This window comes from Diuraphis noxia, unplaced genomic scaffold, assembly GCF_037042655.1.
Source record: "Diuraphis noxia isolate RWA-SAM2 unplaced genomic scaffold, SU_Dnox_SAM2 contig0004, whole genome shotgun sequence".
Lineage (NCBI taxonomy): Eukaryota > Metazoa > Arthropoda > Insecta > Hemiptera > Aphididae > Diuraphis > Diuraphis noxia.
In genome coordinates, this window is record NW_028301714.1 from 23,631,914 (window position 1) to 23,655,115 (window position 23,202).

The window sequence follows — 23,202 nt, forward strand, 5'->3', positions numbered from 1 at the left end:
GGCGATGCCGTGTGTGTTGTCAGGTTGATCGCGCTTATGGTCCTCGAGTCCATGGAGTGAAAAATTACGGTGGTTGGCACCATAGACCTTAAAAGGTTGGTGGTTGGCACTGCCGCGGTAGGATGCGCGCGCATATTACACCGTGTCAGTAGTTGTACTGTATGTGCACCGAACGCCCGCACGCTACCGCTGCCACCGAAGTTTGTTGTGCGAGACGCGCACAGGCTGACAACCGTCCGACATTAAATGGCCGCACTGCCACCATCGTAGTGAGTAGTGACCCCAACACAAACGACAGCTACAACAGCTGCTGTTTCTAGTTTCCAGTTCTATATGGCCACCGTCGCTTAAAAAAAAAACGATTTTTTTCGTGATACCCGCGTGAATATAGTAATAAACTAATAACAAAAACAAATACCATTTCATGCTAACAACAACACTATAAAATATAATATATGACAGCCAACTAACGCGTATGTAATACTTATGTATTGTTAAATTTAGTAGTGTCCCGAAAACATAATGATATGATAAATATTAGCAATGGCCACAGAATAAGGGTATTTGTACAAAATAAAATATAATTAATACGATCAACAATCGTATGCTGGTAAAATTAATAATTTATGGAGTTACTTGCAGTATACAAATTTAACACTCAATACTACACACTTAAGTTTTAAGTAAAAACACGGACTTGTTGCAAACACGTAAGTAAGGGATGGCTTGGGTTGGCTTTGTCGCCCAAAATATTTACAAACCACCCCATTATTATATTGTTGAATTACTCAAGGCTATGAGTTAAAGTAGTATAAGTACCTTTTATTTATATAACCACTTTCAACTTGTTATATCATATCTATAGTAATAACTAATTTATTTAAAAAAATCCTAACAGCAAGGGGGAGCAAATGACCTAGATTACCCCCCACTGGGCGCCTATGAACTTATTAACTTGTCATGATGTTTATCGCATCACAATAAACATCAGACACAATTTTATTTCGAACAATGTTATCAGATTGTCTGAACTTCGAAGAGAAATCATTTATAGATACTCGTCGTATTAACGCCCCTGAGTGGCCTAAGTCACATAAGGACATGGGTCCCACAAGGAGCGGTTTATAAGGAATCGTGGTACTAGGGTCTAGACTTCGAGGGGTCTAGCGTTCATGTAAATAATTACTTCAATATTATATATTAAAAAAATGTTTGTATTCCGGATTTAGTTCTGAACCAGGGCCTAAAATATGACGTAAGGGGCCTGCATTAGGTCATAGTTAAAAAGTCAGTTATTATAAGTTTTAAGGGCCAGCCAGTTCTTCTCATTATACCGGTGGCTGGCGGCTGCGTTATATTATGCGATATCCTGATTCTTCCATAATATTATGGTTGAAATCATCGACGGAGCGGTGCCAAATTTTTACACTAATTTTAAAAACTCCGGATTATTATATTATAATTCTTACCTTGCAATTACCTTTCGTGGTAAACGGAAGGTCGTTAGTCAAGTTCGTTTTATTTTACTCTTTATAGCCAATATCTCATTATAATCATACACTCGTAAACGTATATTCCAATATACAACCATATGAGCTTGTGCATTGTGCCGGGACCAAGTGTTTTGCTCGTTTTAAGCAATATCTCGTTATAACCGGTGCACTTTATAGTGATTTCTACTGTATATGGAATATCGTGTTGCTTATGTATAAAATTAACCAAATTTACTTTAAAATGTGGTTGGAGCATCACCTCCCTCAATTTGGATACTGAATTAAATTTTTTCAATATGTAAAAAATTTAAATTAATAATTGATAAAAATATCAAAAAATATAACTTTCAAGACTAAAACTTAACTAAATCTAATCTTTAATCTATTCAGCGCTGTAACCCGCCACTTGAAGTTGTCATTATACTGTCATTGATCATTATGCCGTAGTATCATCTTTTGCAGTTGCATTAATTGAGGGGAACAAGATGGGTTTTTGCATCCCTCTGGTAAAATAGCCAAATTGTAGGTAACATAAGAATATTAATTTTTTTAATTTTGAGGAAAAAAGATACTGAGAGACAAAGGAATATTATTGCCAAGATAAAAATTAATAATATTTTAATTTTTCAGTCGAAATATTATGGTTGCGTATAATACAACAATCAATATTATAAATGTATCCATAGTTTCTAAAAAAACCTCTATACCTAATATAGTTTTTAAAATGTACTTGATTTCACAATTACTTTTTTTATAGTAATTTTGTCCAACCCCTCTAGAAAAATTTCAAGTGATGCCACTGAGGTTGCCGGTAAGCCACCATAATTCTTTGACTCCTCCGCGTCTTTTTTGGTATAAAAATTAGACTTTTTACTTACCTCAGAAATAAAGAATAAAGATATGTAAGATGGAAATTGTACCGAGATAAAAATGTAAGCAGAAATTAACTAGTGGGATATTCTTTTGTTCAGTCACTTTTTCCCCCTCCTAGTAAAAACTGAAATGACACCACTGGGGTCTTGTGGTTCACATACGTACCAACACTACCAACGTACCAGGCACGTGACTGAGAGCATAATATGTCGCACGCGGACGACTGGTTCAAATGGTATTGCGTAAACTCACAATTCACCAGAACTGCGCGTTTGTCCATCGGAATGAATGTCATTAACCGTCAATGATTTCAAAACCGCAATACACTGATTACACACACCACTTGAATCGATGCGCGTGAACTGCACTCACCGCATATGTACGTGACGCACAATAAATGCATAAGTACCGTCAACCACATTCGGTATGATACAAGATACAATCATTAAATACACTGCAAATTGCAATGAATCCATACGGCCAAAACGATTATACACGCGATGATATTCCACGTGGCTCGTTAAAAATGTTTGTAAAAAACAAAATATTCAAAAAAAAAAAATTCTTCCTTAACCTAAATTTTTAATCTTTTCAATAGTAGATAAAAGATAAGAAACAAATCCAGTATGTACCTAAAAGTACATATATTATACTTACTATTTGTAACAAAATTGTATTGAGATTGTTTACTAGTATGTTTGGTGTGCTGGTGGCCCGCTCGAAAATAATTATTTACCAAAAAAATATTTTCTTGTTTTCTAGCAAATATACCTGACTACACCTTACAGAAATATTTCTTACAATATTTAAGCCTAATAAACTGTATATGAATATGTGATGGTTGACAGTAAATATATTATGGGAAAGTCGTAAGACAGTAAAATATAGAGAGTTACATAGATAAATAATAAGCATAGCCGCATAGGTATATTACATAAAAAGGAAGGTACTTCATTAGGATAATCGATATTTTGAGTACTTTTAAAATTATACAAAATAATTAATATTCAAATTCTAAATGTAATAACTATTAAATGAGTTTTCATAATAAGTACAATATTAATATTATATAGAAAATAAACATAAAAGTAGGTAGGTAGATGTTTGAATTTAAATTCTAAAGATCCCATCATAATGATTGACCTTGTAGTTGTAGAATTATCACCAAATATGTTGTAACTGCTCCTGTTAACTATAACAATGACAATACAAAAGTAACTGTTATAACGCATGCAGGGTCATGCTTACGGGGATGGATGAGTGTATTATATATATTATATATTATAATATATACCGGGTGATTCTTTTATCATTGAACACTCATTATTTCAAAAAGTATCAATGTTTTTGAAAATATTTTTTTACAGTTTCATGTTGTTAAAAAAACAACGTTTTTATTAAAAAATTATGTTTTTTAATATTTTTTATCCTTATAATTTTTTAAGTTTTTTACTTTTTTGAATGACAACCTAGAGTTTTAATTTCATATTCCAAAGCAGAATATTTTTCTAAGTATTTTGATGTATTTTAAGTTTAGACAAGCGGAGTAGTGGACAAACATTTTGCGGGGTAACCCCGTACCACTCCACTCCGCCAATCTAAACTTTAAATACTTATAACTCATAAACTACTCGTCCAAAATTCGATTTTTAAGTATCAAAATAATTAGAAAAATATTCTGCTTTGGAATATGATATTAAAACTCTATGTTGTCATTCAAAAAAGTAAAAAACTTAAAAAATGATAAGGATAAAAAATATTTAAAAATATAATTTTTTAATAAAAACGTTGGTTTTTTAACAACTTGAAACTATGTAAAAAAATAATGAGTGTTCAATGATAAAAGAATCATCCCGTATATGTATATATTATTTTCCAATAATTTATTTTATATATGATAATGCGTAATAGTTCATTTAAAGAAATGTTAAGAAAGATCAAATAAATGCTATGACTGCATGTATTTTTTCTGTCTTAATATTATGTACAAATAATATAATATAATATATTATCAAACATAAAAACTTCTGTTCAGAAGGTCCAATGTTGTACCTATTGTTAGGATTAGTATTAGATTAGTACGACCTGTAAGTTGGTTGGTCATGACATTTAAATTTTTAAATGAGTTTTGACATTATGAGTAGGTATGTATAAAATTACGATTTAAAAATGCTTAAAATTGCTTAAAATCTAAATTACTGTAAAATACAAAATTAAAATCACATTATAATGTTCTAAAATTAATACTAGGTCAATTCACACAAAATATGAAAGTCAACAACTCAACATTTACTATGCTCTACGACTTGCACGGACAACACATACGAACGTATATTGTATAAACTCCAACAGCTTGTTTATAATAATATCTATACATCGATTAAACTAGCTTTTGAATTCGCCAGATACTGATCATACAAAAATTAAAAAATTAAAGCCTGAAAAATCATAACTATAAAAAAATGACAAAATTAAATTTAAAAAAATAGTTAATGACATTTCAATAAAGTTTAAAAAATTAATATTTTTTGTTAGGTATTAGGTACTTATTTCTATGTAAAAAAATATTTACAAAAACGTTAATGATTTTTGAAATAACTAATGATTCATGATTTTGAAAAAAATATTCTGTAAAGTATTAATATTCAAGTAAAAATACTCAAAAGTTATTTTATTTGAATGGAAGTATTTTTTTTATATATATATATATTAATATACAGAATGATTTATTTTATCATAATTGATGGATCATTCATTACTTCAAAAACTATTATGTTTTTGTAAATATTTTCGCCATAGAAATGCATCGAAAAAATAAATAGAAATAGAAACCCATAAAAACAAAAAAAATTAAAATAATACGCTGAAACATTTTACAATTATTTATTTATAAAATCTATTGCCTATATTTTTTAAAGACAATAATCCATAAAAATAATGTTTGAATAATGAGATTCTTGACTACATCGACTACATTTTAATATATAAAAGTAGAGCCAAGACTCGTGTAGGAATAGTTATACTCTTACCTACAAATTTTTTTTTTGTATGTTTCAAAAAATATAAGACTAAAATCAATAAGAACTTAAATACTAACAGCATCCGATAGAATCAATATAAACCGTTTTTTAACGTAGGTAGTTTCAATGGAACCAATAAATCCTCAGCCAGAGTTGGTAATTTGTGTCCCCAAAAATGCTAAGATCATATTATACAGTGGATAGAGCCATTGCATGGTATTTAATTGATAATTTACATGTTAGCGACAGCCGACAAGTCACCATAAGTGTTATGACTTTATGATCCTTCAACTGCAGTGGCGTGTTTACAGGGTAGGCCGACTAGGCCCGGGCCTGCCCAATTAAATTTGACTACTTTTTTTTTTTTATCACAACTCACGACTTAAAATATATATATACATAGGTATATATATATAAGTGTTTATCTTAAACCGTGGACATGATCAATGTTTATAGATGACATTGCCATTGGTCAATCATATCAAAATTATTATCACATATTTTGTTATCAGTATTTTTATATCAGTTATCACTATACATTGTTACTATATCGAATTTGGCGCGGCGTGTAGGAGTGAATAGCTATAATAGTAAGTTGTTTATAGCATCACGATCACAATTTTAGATAGATTTTATGAAAAATCGTTAGGTTAGGGTTTGAACAAAGCAGTTGACATTTTTGAAGTCCACAAAGAACTTACAAGTTTAGAACCAGTTTTTAATGAAAAAAAAAGAATAATAACCAAAATTCTGGTCATTCCTGTATCAAGTGCAGCAGCCGAAAGAAGCTTTTCAGCTATGGACCGAATTAAAACATATTTGAGGTCAACAATGACCACTGAGCGCCTTCATAATACAGCGATATTATAAATTGAAAGAGTATTGAGTAGTCCATTGATAAATGATCCTAATCCTGTGATTGGCGAGTTTGTTAAAACAAAAAATAGACGAATTTCCTTTACTCTGTAAATTAATATTTATTTGTTTATTTGTTTTATAATATTTGTTAATTTTTAAGTTGTTTTTCTCTAAAATGTCTATAAAGAATAAAGACTGTTAAATTTCTTATTATGTTCAGGGCCGTCCTGATGGGGGGGTGTAGGGGGTGGGCCACCCCCCCACGACAGTTATAGTTGGGCCCAGTTGGCACAATGGCTCATCAATAGGTCATTGAGTCGGCAATTTAATAATATTTTAAGTATTTTATTATAATATTTAACTATAAATTGTATTTATATTATACAATAAAATTCATAGTTTAAGTATTTTCCTATGAAAAAAAAATATCTACTTTATTTATAATATTGTAGATATAAGAATATCATACAATAACTATGGGTAATATTAATATTATAACTTACTGATAAGTAAAAATAAAAATAATAATAAAATGACAATGAAATACTGTCGTTCCGCGAAAGTGCTTACTGCTCGATAACATGTTATAAATAGATCTGGTATGTTTAACATGTATTAAAATATTTTTATTTGAATACCTGTTCATCAAAATTATATTCTATTGTTTTATAATAAAATGTAGATTTATTATTTTGTACTATATACAATATACCTACTATATAATGATTTATAATATCAACATAATAAAAAATAATATTTTGGTATTTATACTACTATTTGCATTTGATATCAAAGAGAATAATAACAATATTTTCTTTTATTTAAATTTATAAAACTTAAAAAGTATGTGTTTTTTTTAAACGCAAAGCAAATAAAAATGATAAAATAACATTATAAGATAATATTGTTCGAGCGAAGCGAGAAAATTTTTTTTACTCAATGAGTTGGCAATTAGTTAGTCTACACCCCCCCATAGTTTTTTTTTCGGGACGGCCCTGATTATGTTATACCTACCACTTACCTAGTACATAATATTTAGTTAATATTGTTGAAAATAATTTGCTCTACTCTGTAAATTAATAATAATTTGTTTATTTATTTTATAATTTTGTAATTTTTAAGTTTTTTTTTCTCTAAAATGTCTATAAAGAATAAAGACTGTTAAATTTTCTATTATGTTATACCTAGGTACCATTTACCTAGTACATATTTAATCAATATTATTAAAAATAATTTACTTTTAAAGTGCCTATTATTAAATAAAAAAATAAACCTAAATACAGCAAGTATAATGGTCAAAATTGAAAACCTAAAAATGTACTACCCATAATGCTATTTTTTTATAGGCAAAATCTTTTCGGTGTAGAGTAAACAAACTACACAACTGAATGCGCCTACCCAATTAGTTTGTGCTGGACACGCCACTGTTCAACTGTACATATGCTAGTAACTAGTCGCATATTTATCTCAACCTATGTATCTATTTTTATTTCATATAAAAAAAGTATTATAAATTATACAGATTTCAACGTAGTAGAATAATTCAATAAATTGATAGATTGATTAAAATATTTATTATAAATTAGAAAAATATGCAACTATGATCGCTTGGCTAATGCGCAGTTAAGACTTAAGGCTGTGTAACTGGCTTCAGTTTATCAGTTGTCACTAACATGTAAATATTATAAATCAAAATATTCAGCTGTAATATCCACTGTATAAAATAATATGAACGGTAACTGTTCACGTTACAGTAATCGTATAAAAATATAGACTCATATCCAACGGCCAACATACTTGTTCTATTACGGCATAAATTAAAATGAAAAAACTCATTTGATAGCTGCTTTAGTTCCACTCATTGGGTGCATTCGAAAACTCGACTCTAGTTAACTCTAGTTATCCAGCATTATTCCGGATAGCAGAGTTCGGTAACTCAGAGTAGTTGACTCTGGGTTAACTCCAATGACCCTAAATAAATAGGTAGATTTTTTTAACTCTACTGATAATGATTATTGTCTATGAAGATAACAAAATCGTGGCTCGTAAAACTGTTTGACAAACAATAGGTAGTAATTAATATTTATTTTTAATTAGTTAATGTTAGTTTAATTTAAATGTTTATAAAATAATTTTCTACACTTCTTTATCTTGTGAATTGTGATATGTTTGATCACGAACGAACTCGACCACATTGACTGTTTACCTAAAGCCGGGTCCACACGATGATAGTTACTCTCGCGATAGTTGGTATCGTGATAGTACTATCGAATACTATCGCCGTGTGAACATGGCAATAGTAACTGTCGAACCATCGTGAGAGCAGCTCTCACACTATCATACGTGCATGATAGTTGAGAGCTACTATCATGATAGCGACTCTCGCGAGAGTAACTATCATCGTGTGGACCCAGCTTAATGTTTTGAAATTTTAACATAACTTATATTATTGACATTAAAAACTAAGTTATTGTAAGAACCCACATGGCCACATGCAAACAAAGATAATGTTCTTACCATCAACTTTTATAATTATAATAGATAGATTCTAATTTTTAAACTAACGGAGTTAAACGTGATCTTCTAAGCATAAATTTGTCATGTTACACACTTGTAAGACGGAGACATAAAATATATGTGTAGCGTCATCATCTTAAGAAGAATTTATGTTTATTACATAAGCGGCGGTTTATCGATAAAATAGATCTATTATGCATTATACTCAGATATATATTCAGTATATGAATCCAAAGTATCCTATTATAGGACTTGCAGGGACAACACAGTTTAGAGATTTTTTGCGGATTCTTATTGTGAGATACCGAGATACGTATAGATGTAGATTAGCCCGATTAGGTACCCATATGAACGCTGTTATAAATATATTTTGGTTCTATAGAAGTAAATTAACGTATGCACTATGTAGTACGTAGTATGTACATTTGAGTTTAAGTTATAAATAGGTGCACTATATTATACAAATACTCACTGTGATAACTAATTGTTTGTCTATAGTAAACATACTGTAGATACTAAATTCTGGTGTGTTGGCTGCCAACTGTTGTGCATAAGTTTCTATCTATAAAAAAGGATATTCATTTTTGTATTAAAATATAAAACATAAATAACCTAGATTCTCAATACTAACTGCTTGTACTAAAATGACAATGATATAATCGCTCACCAGGTCAAAGACCTAACTTCTAAATTAATTTATGTTTATCTATCATTAATCAATATTCTCTACATCAACCAGCATGCATCTTATTTAATATATCTATAACTGTAACATTATTTTTTTTATCCTAGACCACTCGTCAGATCTAGTTTAACCGTTAAATTTTTTACTAACAAGATTACTGTCAATAAATTAAAAACAAATTGTTCATCTTTTGACAATTGACATCAAAAGTGTCTAAAAATTTACAAAACCATTTAAATTAAAAAAATATATTTTTATAATTTTTAAATATGTATTATTATGAAAGTAATGAAGTACCTTTAGCAATAAGTATCATTATAGTAAGTTTTTTTTTTTTTTTTTTTTTTTGGGGGGGGGGGGGGGTTGAGGCTTCTACAACAAGGGCCATTAGCCTGTGGAACTGTCGGGGAGGGAACTTTTGGTTTCGATAATCGTGGATGTTTTGGCAGAATTTCGAATGGGCACCCGTAGGTTTCTGCCATGCCCTGGTGGGGGGTGGCGGTTTCTCTTTCCACTTTTCCAGATACCATGAACTTTACTATTGAACTGCCCGGAAAGCGATGCCGCCCGTTACCGGAATTCGAACCGGCGACTGTGCGCGTCGCAACCGACGCCTTAATTCGCCCAGTCATTACACCCCCCCCCCCCCCCTACAGTAGATTTCTATACGACAATAAGACACTATTATAGGCCTATAGGTGGTACCTCCTGTACTTTTATACACCTAACACTTTTTTTACTAAGAACATTTTTAAATTAGTGTACAAAACTATTTTTCAACTCCGGAATATTATCACTAGTAACTGATGAGTGGCGGTGACACCCAAAACTGAAATAGTTCTGATCAAAAAAAAGATTAATATACAGTGAAAACTCTCTATAACGAATCTGAAGGCACCATGTGATTTCTTTCGTTATTGAGAGTTTTCGTAATAGAGAGTAATTAATAGGTTTTAAATCAAACCAACCATTATAAGTTAACTTAATATGAGTTTTTCGTTGTGACGAGTTTCGTTATAAAGAGTTTTCACTGTATTAGAATAGAACTTGAAAAATGGCTAGGTAATATTGTATACTGTCATTTTTCGTTTATTTTAATAGATTATAACATTAGTAGGTATAAACTAGTCAATTATTTCGCAATACATAAAATAACTATTTTAAAGGTTATAATAATTAATATTTTAATTTGTATATATTTTATACACAATATACATATTTAAAACTATTACATTACAATACACATGTATATAATTTGTAAGTAATATTGCATATTATAAAACTGATTATCTTTAATAGAATTTATTTATACTTGTAGATTATATTATTTTCTTCAATCATCTTAACGATTTTTAAGCTATAATATCAAATAATATAAATATTTAATCTACACAATTTTCGCATAATTCTTACTTTTTTTATATCAAATAAATCAATTTTAGTATTGAGATAGCTTCCAAGCAATATTTGTGTTTTAGCAGCCTTCATAAAAAAAACAATAATTGGTTACTATTGACTAATGTCAAAAAATTATTAACATTAAAATGGTTAATATTTTAATATTAATGTATTTACCTCTTCTCCTAGTAGTGCACACGGGTAAATCATCAAAACCACTCGAAGAATATGAATAATGAACCACAAAGTGCATTCTAATAAGTAACGCAATATATCAATATCCTCGTTGAGTATAGTCAACGACAACATATATGGTGTTAACATCAAATGTAGTAATCCACAAATGAAAAAGACGAATAATCGGAATTTAAATAAGTTGTTGACCCTGGATACGATTTGTGTGATTGACCAATGCACATCTGACCAATATTTCAGCATTGTAAGCAAGTTTACTTTTTCCAATACTGAGTAGGGTACATCCAATAAAAATACATAGAAAAAAATTGTAATTTTTGCATTAGTTAATATTGACAACAGAGATATCTATGAATTATTTATTTATCATATTATAGAGTTGACGATATACAAATTTGGTTTTTTCAAATTCCATATATCACGTTAGATGCATTGTGATTATTAATCTATGTATAAGATATATATATTTTGAGTCAAGCGCTCAAGCGATCAGGGTTGGACTAGCTCAAACAAACGGCCCGGAAAATAATTTTTTAACAGGCCCCTGCTCTCAACTCACATCCTATGCTATGGAGGTGTTAGAACTGAATAATTTTTTGCTCACTCAGTGGCGTATATAGGGGTGGGGGTTAGGGGATTTTGTTGGTACGGCACTATTAAAATAAATTTAATTTATAACCAACGCTACCATATTTCAACAGACTCTGACACGAAAAGTTCATGAAAAAAAAAACATAACATTTAATTGATAATTGCTATAAATAGCATAAATACACACTAGTGCAAGGCGTCGTAATATAATATAATATTATCATACCTTTTAGAGATAAAGAAAATTAACAAATTATATTTGTTTACATTAAAATAAATATAATATAAATAGTAATAATAATAATATCCTCGTCCTCAGTCTTTTATATTTTAACGTTACATACCATATTATAGGTAGGCAAGGTTATCACAACAGTTAAATATTATTAATAACATTATATTATTAGTTTTATTACCATTTAACATATATTATATAAGGCCCCCGCACTGCTTATTACCGGCTCCGAATAGCCTACTGCAGCCACCATAGGCTCATTTTCATGGCGGCCTACCGGGAAAATCCTGGTGTCCCTGCAGTGGCCTAGCCCAACCCTGCAAGCGATTTAACTTTGTTTTCACACTTTAGGACATGAGTAGGTATTTAGTATTTACTATTGTCACCTATAGCAAAACGGGTATGTACCCAAGAATTTTTTTAACAATACATCACTGAATTCTTATTCTGATGTCATGCGGTCGGGTTCTCACCACTGATGAACATCATGTTCTGCGGCGGCACCTCCAAAGCTGGCATTTCGGCGGTGTCCACGACGACGGATCCATAGTCGCGCAAGTCGAAATCGTGCTGGTGGCCTGCACTTCCGGCCCGCATCCGACAGTTGAGCTCGCGGTAACACTGCCACAGTCCAAAAACAGTGATGGCGAACTGCATGTTGCCGGTGAGCAGCGCGTAATGGCCCCAAACGTAGACGGTCCCAAACGTCCAGGGCCTACGGCCCGTGTACCGGCGCAAGTCCAGCGATAGGGCGGCGGCCAGCAGCGCGTACAGCACCCAACACCATGCGTCCACCACGCGGCTGGCCGGAGTTGTGGAGCCGAACAGCTGGTACACCACGGCCGCGTGTTCTGAGTACACGCGGACGTGTTGCCGGCGGTATGCGGCTGTGCACCAGTATACCGCTGTGGACGCGGCGAACAGCAGAACCATGTTCGTGTCCCTGATCACGTGGATCTGAAACGTACCGCTCTCGTGCTGCCTGTACGCACTCAGCCGTTCGGACGTCAGTACCGAGCATAGGTACGCGTACGCCGAATAAACGGCCACTGCGTACACGACCGAGAGACGGGACGACGGCGGGGGCGGACAACCGGCCAACGAAAACGTTCCCAACCCGGTCAACCGCCACAGGGCTGTTAACGCTTTGGATGCGTGAAACATCTAACGTTTTATTAGATTTACGTAAATATTTCAACGATAAATATTATGTAAGTATATTAGGTAGTAACTATTGAAGGAAATCTTATACGAAAATATGGTCCTAACCTGCAGAAACAAAACAAAACAGTGATCAAGGGGAAGAAGACCTTACCAGTTAGAATGAATTAGAATGAAAATTAGAATATTTTAAATTAAAATAAAATTAGAATGAATGACAGAATGTGCTTCAGAAAAATCGAAGACTTAATGGATATAATGGATAAAGCAATAGACCGAAATAAATGAAGAAACTTAGTGGAAGTGTTCGAATTACGACCTCAGTATTAAACATATGTATAACACGAACAAAAAAGTAGCAACTTGACGTATTTTACTTAATTGATACAAAAGTTAATAATAAAATATTCTATTAGTTAATTTAAGTTATAGATTTAGATAGGTAAGTGTTGTTATATTTAGTATGTTGAGTTATGATACTAAAAAAATGTATTAAAATATTACAAAGTTGAAATTATATAATGTAATTCTATAACAAAATAGTCAAAATATATTATGGTAACCTATACAAACATTGTATGTCATTTTATCTGAGAATAAGGGTAAAATGACATAGTTCACATTTTTTTTTAAAAGAGAATTTTTTTTTTTAATTTTATAAATTTAGTATTTGACTGCAGTAATGTGTGTATAGTACTTGTACAAATATACTGGTAAGTTTTCAGATGTTAACTAATAATATTTTTTTTTTGTACACCGATTTAAAAAAATGATATGTCATATTAAACCAGTCTCCCCTATTATATTAGGTATATTTATATATTTCAGCAACGTTTATTTGTTTCTCTATAAAAAAAATCATAGTATACGATTCATATAGGTTATATTATACTGCCAGGCATATTATTACTAACTCATATTACGATGAATTATTTTATTTTCTACCTGTTACAATAAAATATGCGTGAAACATAACAATTTATTATAATTTATAAGTATACAAGTGACACGATAATAGTGTAATATTACTATACCATTAGCAAGTATATTGTATATACGTAAATGAATTGTTTTTATACATATATCTATTTATGGTGTATGAAATGAACGCGACACTATGCAATCTATACGGCAAACACAATTTAATACGCTATTTTATATTTACTTATACAAAGGTAGGTACATACAGCGGCGTAGATACGATTTTTTTCTGGGGGTGGGGGGTTTAAAATGTATTTATGACACAAATTACAAGTTATAAGTTAAACTAAACGTCATTTTTATTTTGTTTCAAATTGGTATTAATTATCCATCATCGAAAAATGCAAAAAAAAGATTACTTTAAAAATAATCAGTATCATAGAAGACACAATACCAATATAAAAAGTTTTTTTTTGGGTGGTTGGGGGGGGGGTGGAAACCACTTACACCCCCACACCGTAACTACGCCACTGGGTACATATTGAATGGTAATATATTTTATATACCTAACTATTATCATTATTATAATAGGTAAACCTAGGCTTAAATCCGATCATGGTGAATTGACATCATACAATGTGTTACCTATAGGTATATTGCTATTGATTTTTCTAGTCGGAGTTTTGGAATTGAATTAAGATCACCAAATACGTAAACGCGGTTCCGATAATCTGAAATTTAAATTATTACATTTAAATATATTCTTATTCAGTGGCGTATACAGACAATTTCAATATTTAATAGGAGGGAGAGGGATTATATATTTAAAAAAAATTTTATGTAAATGTATCAAAATAATATTTAAATTTAATTGATTTTAATATATCTATAGTCTATACGACTATACGTATAGTGAAATAATAACAAAGGGGTGGGGGCATAGGGTTTTACTACCCAGACGGCCAAACGCTATCCTCTCCCAGAGTATATATGCCACTGCAGGTCTTAGTAATAATACATAAAATACGGTTCAGGTGGAATAAAAGTATACATTTTGTATTGGTGATGATTAATGATACATCTTAATATTTAAATAGGTACTCAATATAACTATTAAAATAATTTGAGAAAAATTAAAAAGATATTCAACAGTATCTTTAACCTTGAGAAATGAAATTATTTTAATTTAAAAAATTGAGTATCAATAGTATTATCCAAATAATATGGTTTAAATCTATATAGTTATATAGTTTATATAGTCAAATAAATTAAATAATCAAAAATATCCCACTGATGTATACAATCAGTGGCATTTTTGACCTGAATATTATTGTGGTGAGAGGAGATCAAAATCTAGAAATTGGATGACCATATAAATCATATTATATGAAAATATATTATGAAATGTAGACAATTATAAATAATTTATAAAATAAACCTAAATATGGCTCGAAATTTTATTATTTTACCGTTGTAATGGTGGATCGATGTAAATTCACAATTCCACAAGCCGAAAAATCGATTGCATACTTTTGCAATTGAAGGACGAATATCTCCAACTGAAAAATATAAAATATTTCTATGTAAAATAAATTATACTTATAGGGTGGCTATAATACTTGCTGTTAAAAACTGATAATATTTGAAAATCATTATTGCATGCTTGCTTATAGATTTACAATTTTGATAAATTACGTAATATTTAAAACAAATTACGTTAAAATTATTTTTAACTATTCCATCATTGGGTACTAACATGTCCGAATTAAGGTGTAACCTTACCAGAAACAAAACTGCAAGAAATCAATTAAGGGAAATATTTTGCCAGTGGTAGTTGGATAGGGTGACTAAAGATGCCTAAAAAATATTGACAATTTTAAATAGGATAATGCAATAGACCGTAATCGGAGGAGAAACTTATAAGTTATATAGTGGAAGCGTTTGAAGGTCGAAAGTTTAAATTACCTATTTATTATGTTTATATGAGCACAAAAAAAGTAGTAACGACGAATTTTTCTGAAATACGAGTAATACGAAAGTAACGCGTATTTATTAGTCAATTCAAAATATAGAGTTATTAACTATTACATTATATTTATACATTTCGGCAGCGTCATTAATATGTAACTATAAATTATTTTATAAAAAATTCATGTAATAGGCTTTATAAATTATAATATTGTATAATATTATGCTTTTTTTTTCCGTTCAAAAAACCAGGAAGGCGTGAGAAATGTTTAGCACAATACTGCCACCCGGAGTATAATATTATACTAATAGGTATACTGTGACTTATTATAACTGATTCGTAATACAATGATTTATTTATTTTGTCTACCTATACTATAATAAAATATGTGTGAAAAACATTTTTTTAATATTGTTTTTATATTTATAATTAATTGATAATATTTCAAAACTATTGTTGTATAGTTGCATATAGACTATAGAATTACAATTTTATTAATTTATCGTAATATTTATTTAGTACGAATTACGTTAAAATTTTCTTTAACAATTACATGAGGTACTACTAGGCCCGGACTGATGTGGTAGGGGAGAAGAGTCCGTATGTTAGTGGGCCCATCACGGTTATAAAACAATCCCTGGCATTAGTTCATGTTTCCTATAAATGGCTATAATAATATAATTGCATAGAAAAAGTTAGAAAAGCTCACTGTGAGCGTACTAAACTCCCGGTTTCCAAACGTATTTTAATATAACACAATAAATTATAATTCTATATACAATTTATGTAGAGTAACTACAGACAATATATAAATGCCTATCGCCTATTAAAATCAACAATTATAACTATGTATTGGTAATTAACGGACAGATGTACAGACGGACATAAGGAGGATATGAGGTGTTCTAAACATATGTTTAGAAACCTAAAATAGGAATTTTTTATATTAATTTATATTATAATTATTTTTTTTATCTCTGAAATATATTTTTTGTGAGTTGGGATTAGGTGCTAGTATTTATACTGTGATATATTTATGTTTATGGATCCCTAAAATTGTTTGGCTCCGGGCCCAAAATCATCTTAATCTTGGGCCTTGGCTTGAGTACTATCTAAATTATTAATTACAACTATAGTATATAATATTAGCATAGTCAATTAATTTTAATCAGTATTATTAATAATATTTTTTTCATAAATAATAGATACCTGTTTCATATCACCTGGTTCTATATCAAGACTTAGATATTTACATATGATCACAGCAGTTTTTTCACCCTGTGTAATACATAAGAAATAACAGTTTAAATTACCATAAATTTACTATATATTTCTTATTAACTTTTTCAGTAGCGTACGACGTGGGTAATACGATTAATAATAAATGACTCAAGTGGGTCAGCACCCAGACAACTTGAATAAGAATGAATTTAATATCTGTAGAACCATAAATCACCGGGTAAAATAAATTTATGATTATAAAATATGGGGTCACAATTAGTTGGACGCAATTGCAAAACAGCTGCAGAAATAATTGCCAGCCAAATTTATCATTGATTACTTTGATGCTATTACAAAGACTCCAGTGAAGATCTTGTAATTTGGCAATTGAAATATTTTTTATTTCTATAAATAACACAAAAATAAAACAAAATAGTTAATATATATTACAGTAATTTCACTCATCTAATCTAGTTCTTTGGTTAGAAATACTTAAAATTTAACAGTATTGTTGAATAGGTATTAAAAAATATAGATTTTACGCCGTTTAATAGATCTAGATGTACAACGACTATACAATGTATTTAGTTCTCCGTACTTATTTTAACTCTTTTATACCTTGACTGGATTAACATAATTATATAATAGGTAAATACTCATTATTATCACACTAATAATAAAATGCTTGTAGAGTTTGGCATATCAATCAACTAAATAAATAAAAATATTTGAAAATTGGTTGAATAACAGCACAAGAATTATTATTGTACCTACACAATATGTAGATAGTTATAGTTAACTGTTTAATTTTTATTTAAAATTCAAAATTAATAATTGAAAACAATTGTTTAAATTTTTACCATGGTTTTTTTTTTGCCCGTAATTTTATACAATGTTTACATAATAATTAATAAATACTATTTTAATACATTATTTACTATAGCAGTTTAGCGTCTAGCGATACCTTATAAGTTATAACTTATAACTTATCAGTAATTACCGACGTCGTAAATGCATCATACATCACATTAAAATAGCAAGATGTACCTATAATATATATTTTAGTTACCTAGCAATACTTTTTTAGATTTTTTTCCAAAATACTTCCTACAATCCTATGATCCAATCGCTTTGTCATTTCTACTCTTCAGTTTTGATATTAACTCAAACTTTTGAATGTTCAATAAACATTATTCAACCAAAAAAATTGACTAAATGTAAATATTTCCTTTATTTTTTTAGTATCTAATGAACTCCCTCAGCTTTCCATGTAGGTACTATTAAAGTTCGACATTCGTAGCAAATACAATTTATTTTAAAATAATAGCCACGGAGATAGCTGATTGATATATACAATATACCTACTCGTACTGTTAGTTGTTACGTCCGCCATGCCTTACCTATACATTAAACTCTATAATTTCAACACGAATCAGAAATTGTGTGAACACTAAAACCTATTAGTTAAATTAAAGGCGTCACTCACGTGTCATGAAAAAAGGTTGATATTTTATGAAAATATTAAAATAAACTTTCATGCTTTCTTTAACCTGCAGTTTATAATCCATTGACATATTAAAGAAGCCATAGACGATATTATATATATTATATATATTATTATCATCGAACTATATGTATACTCTATACTGTATAAATTGGATTTTTCAATATACAAATATTATATAAACTATAAATATAATAATATCATTGTAAATATTCTTATGGTAACAATTTATAATTAATATACTAAAAAATTATAAGTATAGTTAAAATGTAATCGAATATGGGTATAAGGAATTTTGAAAACTATTCGAGTCGATTTCATCGTTTGAACTACCAAACCTAAAATCATTATAGATACAGTCTATACAGATTTCTGGTCTGAACCAGCGAACGCCTGAGCAATTTTATATTTAATTATTCATGATGAGTACCGGAATAAAAATCTTAGTACTATTTAATTCATATTATAAATATTAAATTGAATCATTATAAGGCTAAGAAGTGACTCGACATAATAATTATTGATAGGTAGATTAGTAGTCCAACTATCTTGACCCATTATAATAGTGGTACGTGTTCAAGATTTGTAATTATTATTTGAGATACTCACAAAATACAGTGTGCTAGCATTAAAATGCAGACTGCTGAAACACCCTTGTCACCCCTGTGATTTGCGCCAATATATCTGACATACCTAACTGCAATAGTGCAATGTATACTTATAATAATTAATATTATTAAAGCGTGTTCGTATTAGTAATAGGGTACTGATTTGTGTATCTAATATTATACTCATTTTAGGCATAGTCATTAGTCGCATAATATTAGGTATAAGTACTATAATCATAGGCGCTGATAAATTGTGCCCACGTAAACCAGATAAAAATAGTATAGTGAATTGCACCCATAGTACCCAAGTGACCTTGAATTTATCTATATTTTATATATTTTAAATACTGTTGTTCATTTATTGGTGGATAAGCCAAACGTGCATCACTATAACCGTCATCATGGGATTATCGGATCATTATAATGTTTAAATTATTAAACTTACCACATAAATTAACCTAACAAAAAATATTTAAAACAATTTATTAATCCCGTATTATTTTATTTAAAAATAAATAAATAATGTATCTATTGTTTTAAGCAAACCAAAAAATTATTTTTGAAGGACAGTGATGGTGTTCATTTGGGTAATGCTAAATGACTATCATAAAAATAAATATTTCTTTTTGGCGCAATTGACTACATAGTTCTTTGTATCTGAAAAATAACGGGCTCAATTTACAATTTTTCCCCTTCGTTGAGCGCAATTTACGTTTATTCACAATTATAGGTACTTACCTATAACTTAGTACCTACTGATCATAAACGGATAAACGCTATTATTATTTTTACATGATGTACCCAATATGCGGTCAGCCATGACAATCGAATTAGCTGACACAACAACCGCAGTGTGGCCGGCGAACGTCCACACCCGTTGAGGGAGTCGACAGCCACGGCCGCCATGGCGGCTATAGTCAAACTTCGTCGTCGCGTCTGTCTGGTGGGCCGAGAGCTTACAGTCGATCACCGCGTTAATGTCCTCAAACCGACGCCCTATGTTCCAAGCGATCTGCGCGTACATGAGCATGGTGGCCAAGTCGATAGCCATGTAAACGTAGCACACGTGGTACATCCAGGTGGTCGGGCTAATCATGTACCACAAGTAACTGTCGGCCGCGAACAAAGCCGCGTGGAACATGACCAGCATTATAGTGTACCTCGCCACCGGCTGGCTTGTGGACACCCGGAGCACAGCGTCCACGTGGTTCAGGTGCCGCTCGATGTCCAGCAGCATGGTGTGTCGGCTGGCGGAGCACGTGATTGCCAGCATGCACACCAAACACTGGAGCGTCACCTGGAGCGCGGTGACGACGGCCGAGGAAGTGTTCTGTATTCGAAACGACCGTCCCATCGCGGATGCTTGCGTGTCCACCACAACGACCCACATCCCGACGGCCATGCTCGCGACCAACACGACAATGTTGAAAGCGTACCACCAGACGCTGAATGTGTAGTTCGACTGTGGCTTCACGCTGTCGCCGTCGTCGGCTGGTTTCCGCCGCAGTGTCACAGGTGCGATGAACAAGCATTGCCATACTTTCAGCAGGGCCACTGAAAAGTCGTACATAACGCCGTTTGTTCGTATTTAAACACGTGGACGGCACGATGTCGTCACTGTAAAAAAAGAATAATAATACTCATATATTATTATATTCGGTGAGGCGCTTCTAACAATAAAAAATCAGGATTATAACTATCTAGGTCGTAATTCGGTATAAGAATTAGCAGTAGAAGTTTTTGAAATATTTCTGTGGGTGTGCTATGATGATATTATCAATACAATACAAATACACAATACGATATATTTAATTAATTTTAATTAACTTACATTAACGAAAATTCTATACTATTTTTTACTTATGCATGACTGTTTGTCAAACATTTGTTATAGGTAGGTATACTTAATTTATTCAATAAAAAAATATTAATTTACTCAGAACCCAAACCCCTTAGATCCCCTCACTACTGGAAAAATCATCACTGAGGATTAATATAAACCAAATGAACTAATTTAAAGGTCAGATTTGACTATGTGCATAAGATATCTATACTGTTTATTAGGGATAATAGGTGAAAGGTTAAATATACACCTTGGTAGTCGCCTGCAGTCGGTATGTAGGTATGTAAGGGACGGTCTTGTCAAGGTGACGATGTGGAAGTCGCCAGTTAAGCAAATAGTTTCTGTGGAAAATTGTGAGATTGTGACCGATTACTTAGTATGTAATAATTTACTACATACTATTATAGATAATTAGTCCGGTTTAGTTTTTCAGGGCTAATTTATAATTTCAGTTAGCCCGACTAGGATAAAAAGTAAATAATTTGAAGTTTGATAAAAATAATAGATAGGTATCTATATTATAATTTGAGAAGTAAACTTTGAACCATGAACTAACTAACTATAAGGTTATCATAGGTCAACCTATTATCTTGCGTGAATTAAAATAATCTTAGTCCGTGCTTTGAAGTTTGAATTTTATGGAATCCTTATTCCTTATCGGCGTATTCAGTATAAACTATAAATACCTAGGATATGAATAAGTGAATAATCGACTATTAGGCATGCAAATATTACAACGATTTTAATATTGAATTACATCGAACAGGTACTTAATACCTATAAGGCTATAATGGTGAAAGACGAAGGTGAATACCACATGCAATATGTTTGCCACTCGCCACTTGGCTACTTTGTGGCTATAGCCTATTTATAGTGGATTAAATGAGGCATTCATACCTACACTCAATAGTTAATTATCTACCTACGTTGGTAAGTGGTAAGTCATAGGTAACACACACTACTGACCATTAACATATTTTAACTCGAACTTGTAGCTACCTACGTAATTGAAGTGTTGTTGCTTAAATAATATGTTATAGGTACGTATCTCATTATTCTCATTAGGTTAAACACTACCTCTCTTGTTGCCGCGGAGGTTTAAAAGTTTAAATATAGGTTGTTTGATTTTATATTAATACTTACCCTAAGTTTAATATATAGTGTAGGTACACAGTGCACACGCGTTTTGTGAGACCGGAACTCTTATACGTATTAATAGGTTTTGAATAACACTATATTAATTATTACATAGGTGCCTAATATTGAAGAATTAACGATACATTTATTTTAAACATGTATAGATTTTTAATCAATAAAAGTGTCATCATGGTTGTGTAAGTCTCATTATAGTAGGTAGGTTTTCTAGGTATTGTATTATTTTAAAATATGAATGAAAATGTTTTATGCGTGTATAATTTTATATACCTAGGAACTTGCTTTTTTAATTTTTTATAATCCGTTGTTAACAAAACTATATTTTTAGGTTAGACAGTTAGGTTATTTGACATGATTGCAAAATGTCATAATATAGGTAAGCAAACAATCAGATTTTGAGCTAGGTATTCTATTGTACCCATACATCACCATTGTATACATTAGTGATGTTATTGTTTTTTTATTATGTAGTAACCGACTATATACAATAATGCATGATAATATTATCATATCAAATAACAATTTAATGTAATGTAAGTGAAGTGTAAAATAACTCTGACGTTTGTCCATCATCATTCATAATTAATACTATATTTTAATTGACAAATATTATATTATAATAGTGCTTTTGACAGTATTTTTTTTTTTTTTTGGTACTAGCTTTTGAGTTCTGACGTATAATGGAATATAAATATCATACCTACCCACGTGGCCACGTCCATAATACATATCAATTTACAATCCAAATAAATTGTTTTTTCTTACTGGCAATATCTGTCAACTCGACTACCTACTCGCGAGTCGCGAGTATTTCAGACTTGAGTATGAAATATGTGTTGGTATAGTACCTATTAAATAGCTATTTACAGGCCAAATTATAACAACACACTCATTGTTCCAAAAAAAGTGCAACACTATATGTCACTGCAATGTAAAGTTAAAACATCATGTTGTT

At 30.9% G+C, this 23,202-nt stretch overlaps 2 protein-coding genes across 3 annotated transcripts; both read right to left on the reverse strand.

The window, feature by feature from the left end:
• Positions 1–3,302: 3,302 nt before the first annotated feature.
• On the reverse strand, positions 3,303–13,842 carry LOC107170116 (uncharacterized). Of its 2 annotated transcripts, XM_015520139.2 has the most exons (5): positions 12,339–13,842; positions 11,022–11,308; positions 10,860–10,928; positions 9,234–9,323; positions 3,303–3,558 (listed from the first exon to the last, which is right to left on the reverse strand). In XM_015520139.2, the coding sequence occupies exons 1-5, from the start codon at positions 13,027–13,029 to the stop codon at positions 3,496–3,498; spliced, it is 1,200 nt and encodes a 399-aa protein (XP_015375625.2). In that variant the 5' UTR covers positions 13,030–13,842; the 3' UTR covers positions 3,303–3,495. The 2 variants fall into 2 exon arrangements, with proteins under 2 accessions (XP_015375625.2, XP_089083679.1); XM_089227553.1 differs by lacking the exon at positions 10,860–10,928.
• A 143-nt stretch (positions 13,843–13,985) lies between these two features.
• Positions 13,986–22,360, reverse strand: LOC107170589 (gustatory receptor for sugar taste 43a-like). Its single transcript, XM_089227552.1, has 6 exons — positions 22,236–22,360; positions 20,051–20,866; positions 17,259–17,542; positions 17,126–17,194; positions 15,417–15,506; positions 13,986–14,678 (listed from the first exon to the last, which is right to left on the reverse strand). The coding sequence occupies exons 2-6, from the start codon at positions 20,817–20,819 to the stop codon at positions 14,619–14,621; spliced, it is 1,272 nt and encodes a 423-aa protein (XP_089083678.1). The 5' UTR covers positions 20,820–20,866; positions 22,236–22,360; the 3' UTR covers positions 13,986–14,618.
• Between the last annotated feature and the right edge of the window lie 842 nt (positions 22,361–23,202).

Coding starts and splice junctions, on each gene's coding strand:
- LOC107170116 (XM_015520139.2), bottom strand. CDS start 13,029: ATGTTTCACGCATCCAAAGCGTTAACAGCCCTGTGGCGGTTGACCGGG. Junction 11,309..12,338: donor GAACATGATGTTCATCAGTG/GTGAGAACCCGA, acceptor TACCCTACTCAG/TATTGGAAAAAGTAAACTTG. Junction 10,929..11,021: donor GTGCACTACTAGGAGAAGAG/GTAAATACATTA, acceptor TTTTTTATGAAG/GCTGCTAAAACACAAATATT.
- LOC107170589 (XM_089227552.1), bottom strand. CDS start 20,819: ATGTACGACTTTTCAGTGGCCCTGCTGAAAGTATGGCAATGCTTGTTC. Junction 17,543..20,050: donor CATGGCTGACCGCATATTGG/GTACATCATGTA, acceptor TGTTATTTATAG/AAATAAAAAATATTTCAATT. Junction 15,507..17,125: donor AACCAGGTGATATGAAACAG/GTATCTATTATT, acceptor TATATTTTTCAG/TTGGAGATATTCGTCCTTCA.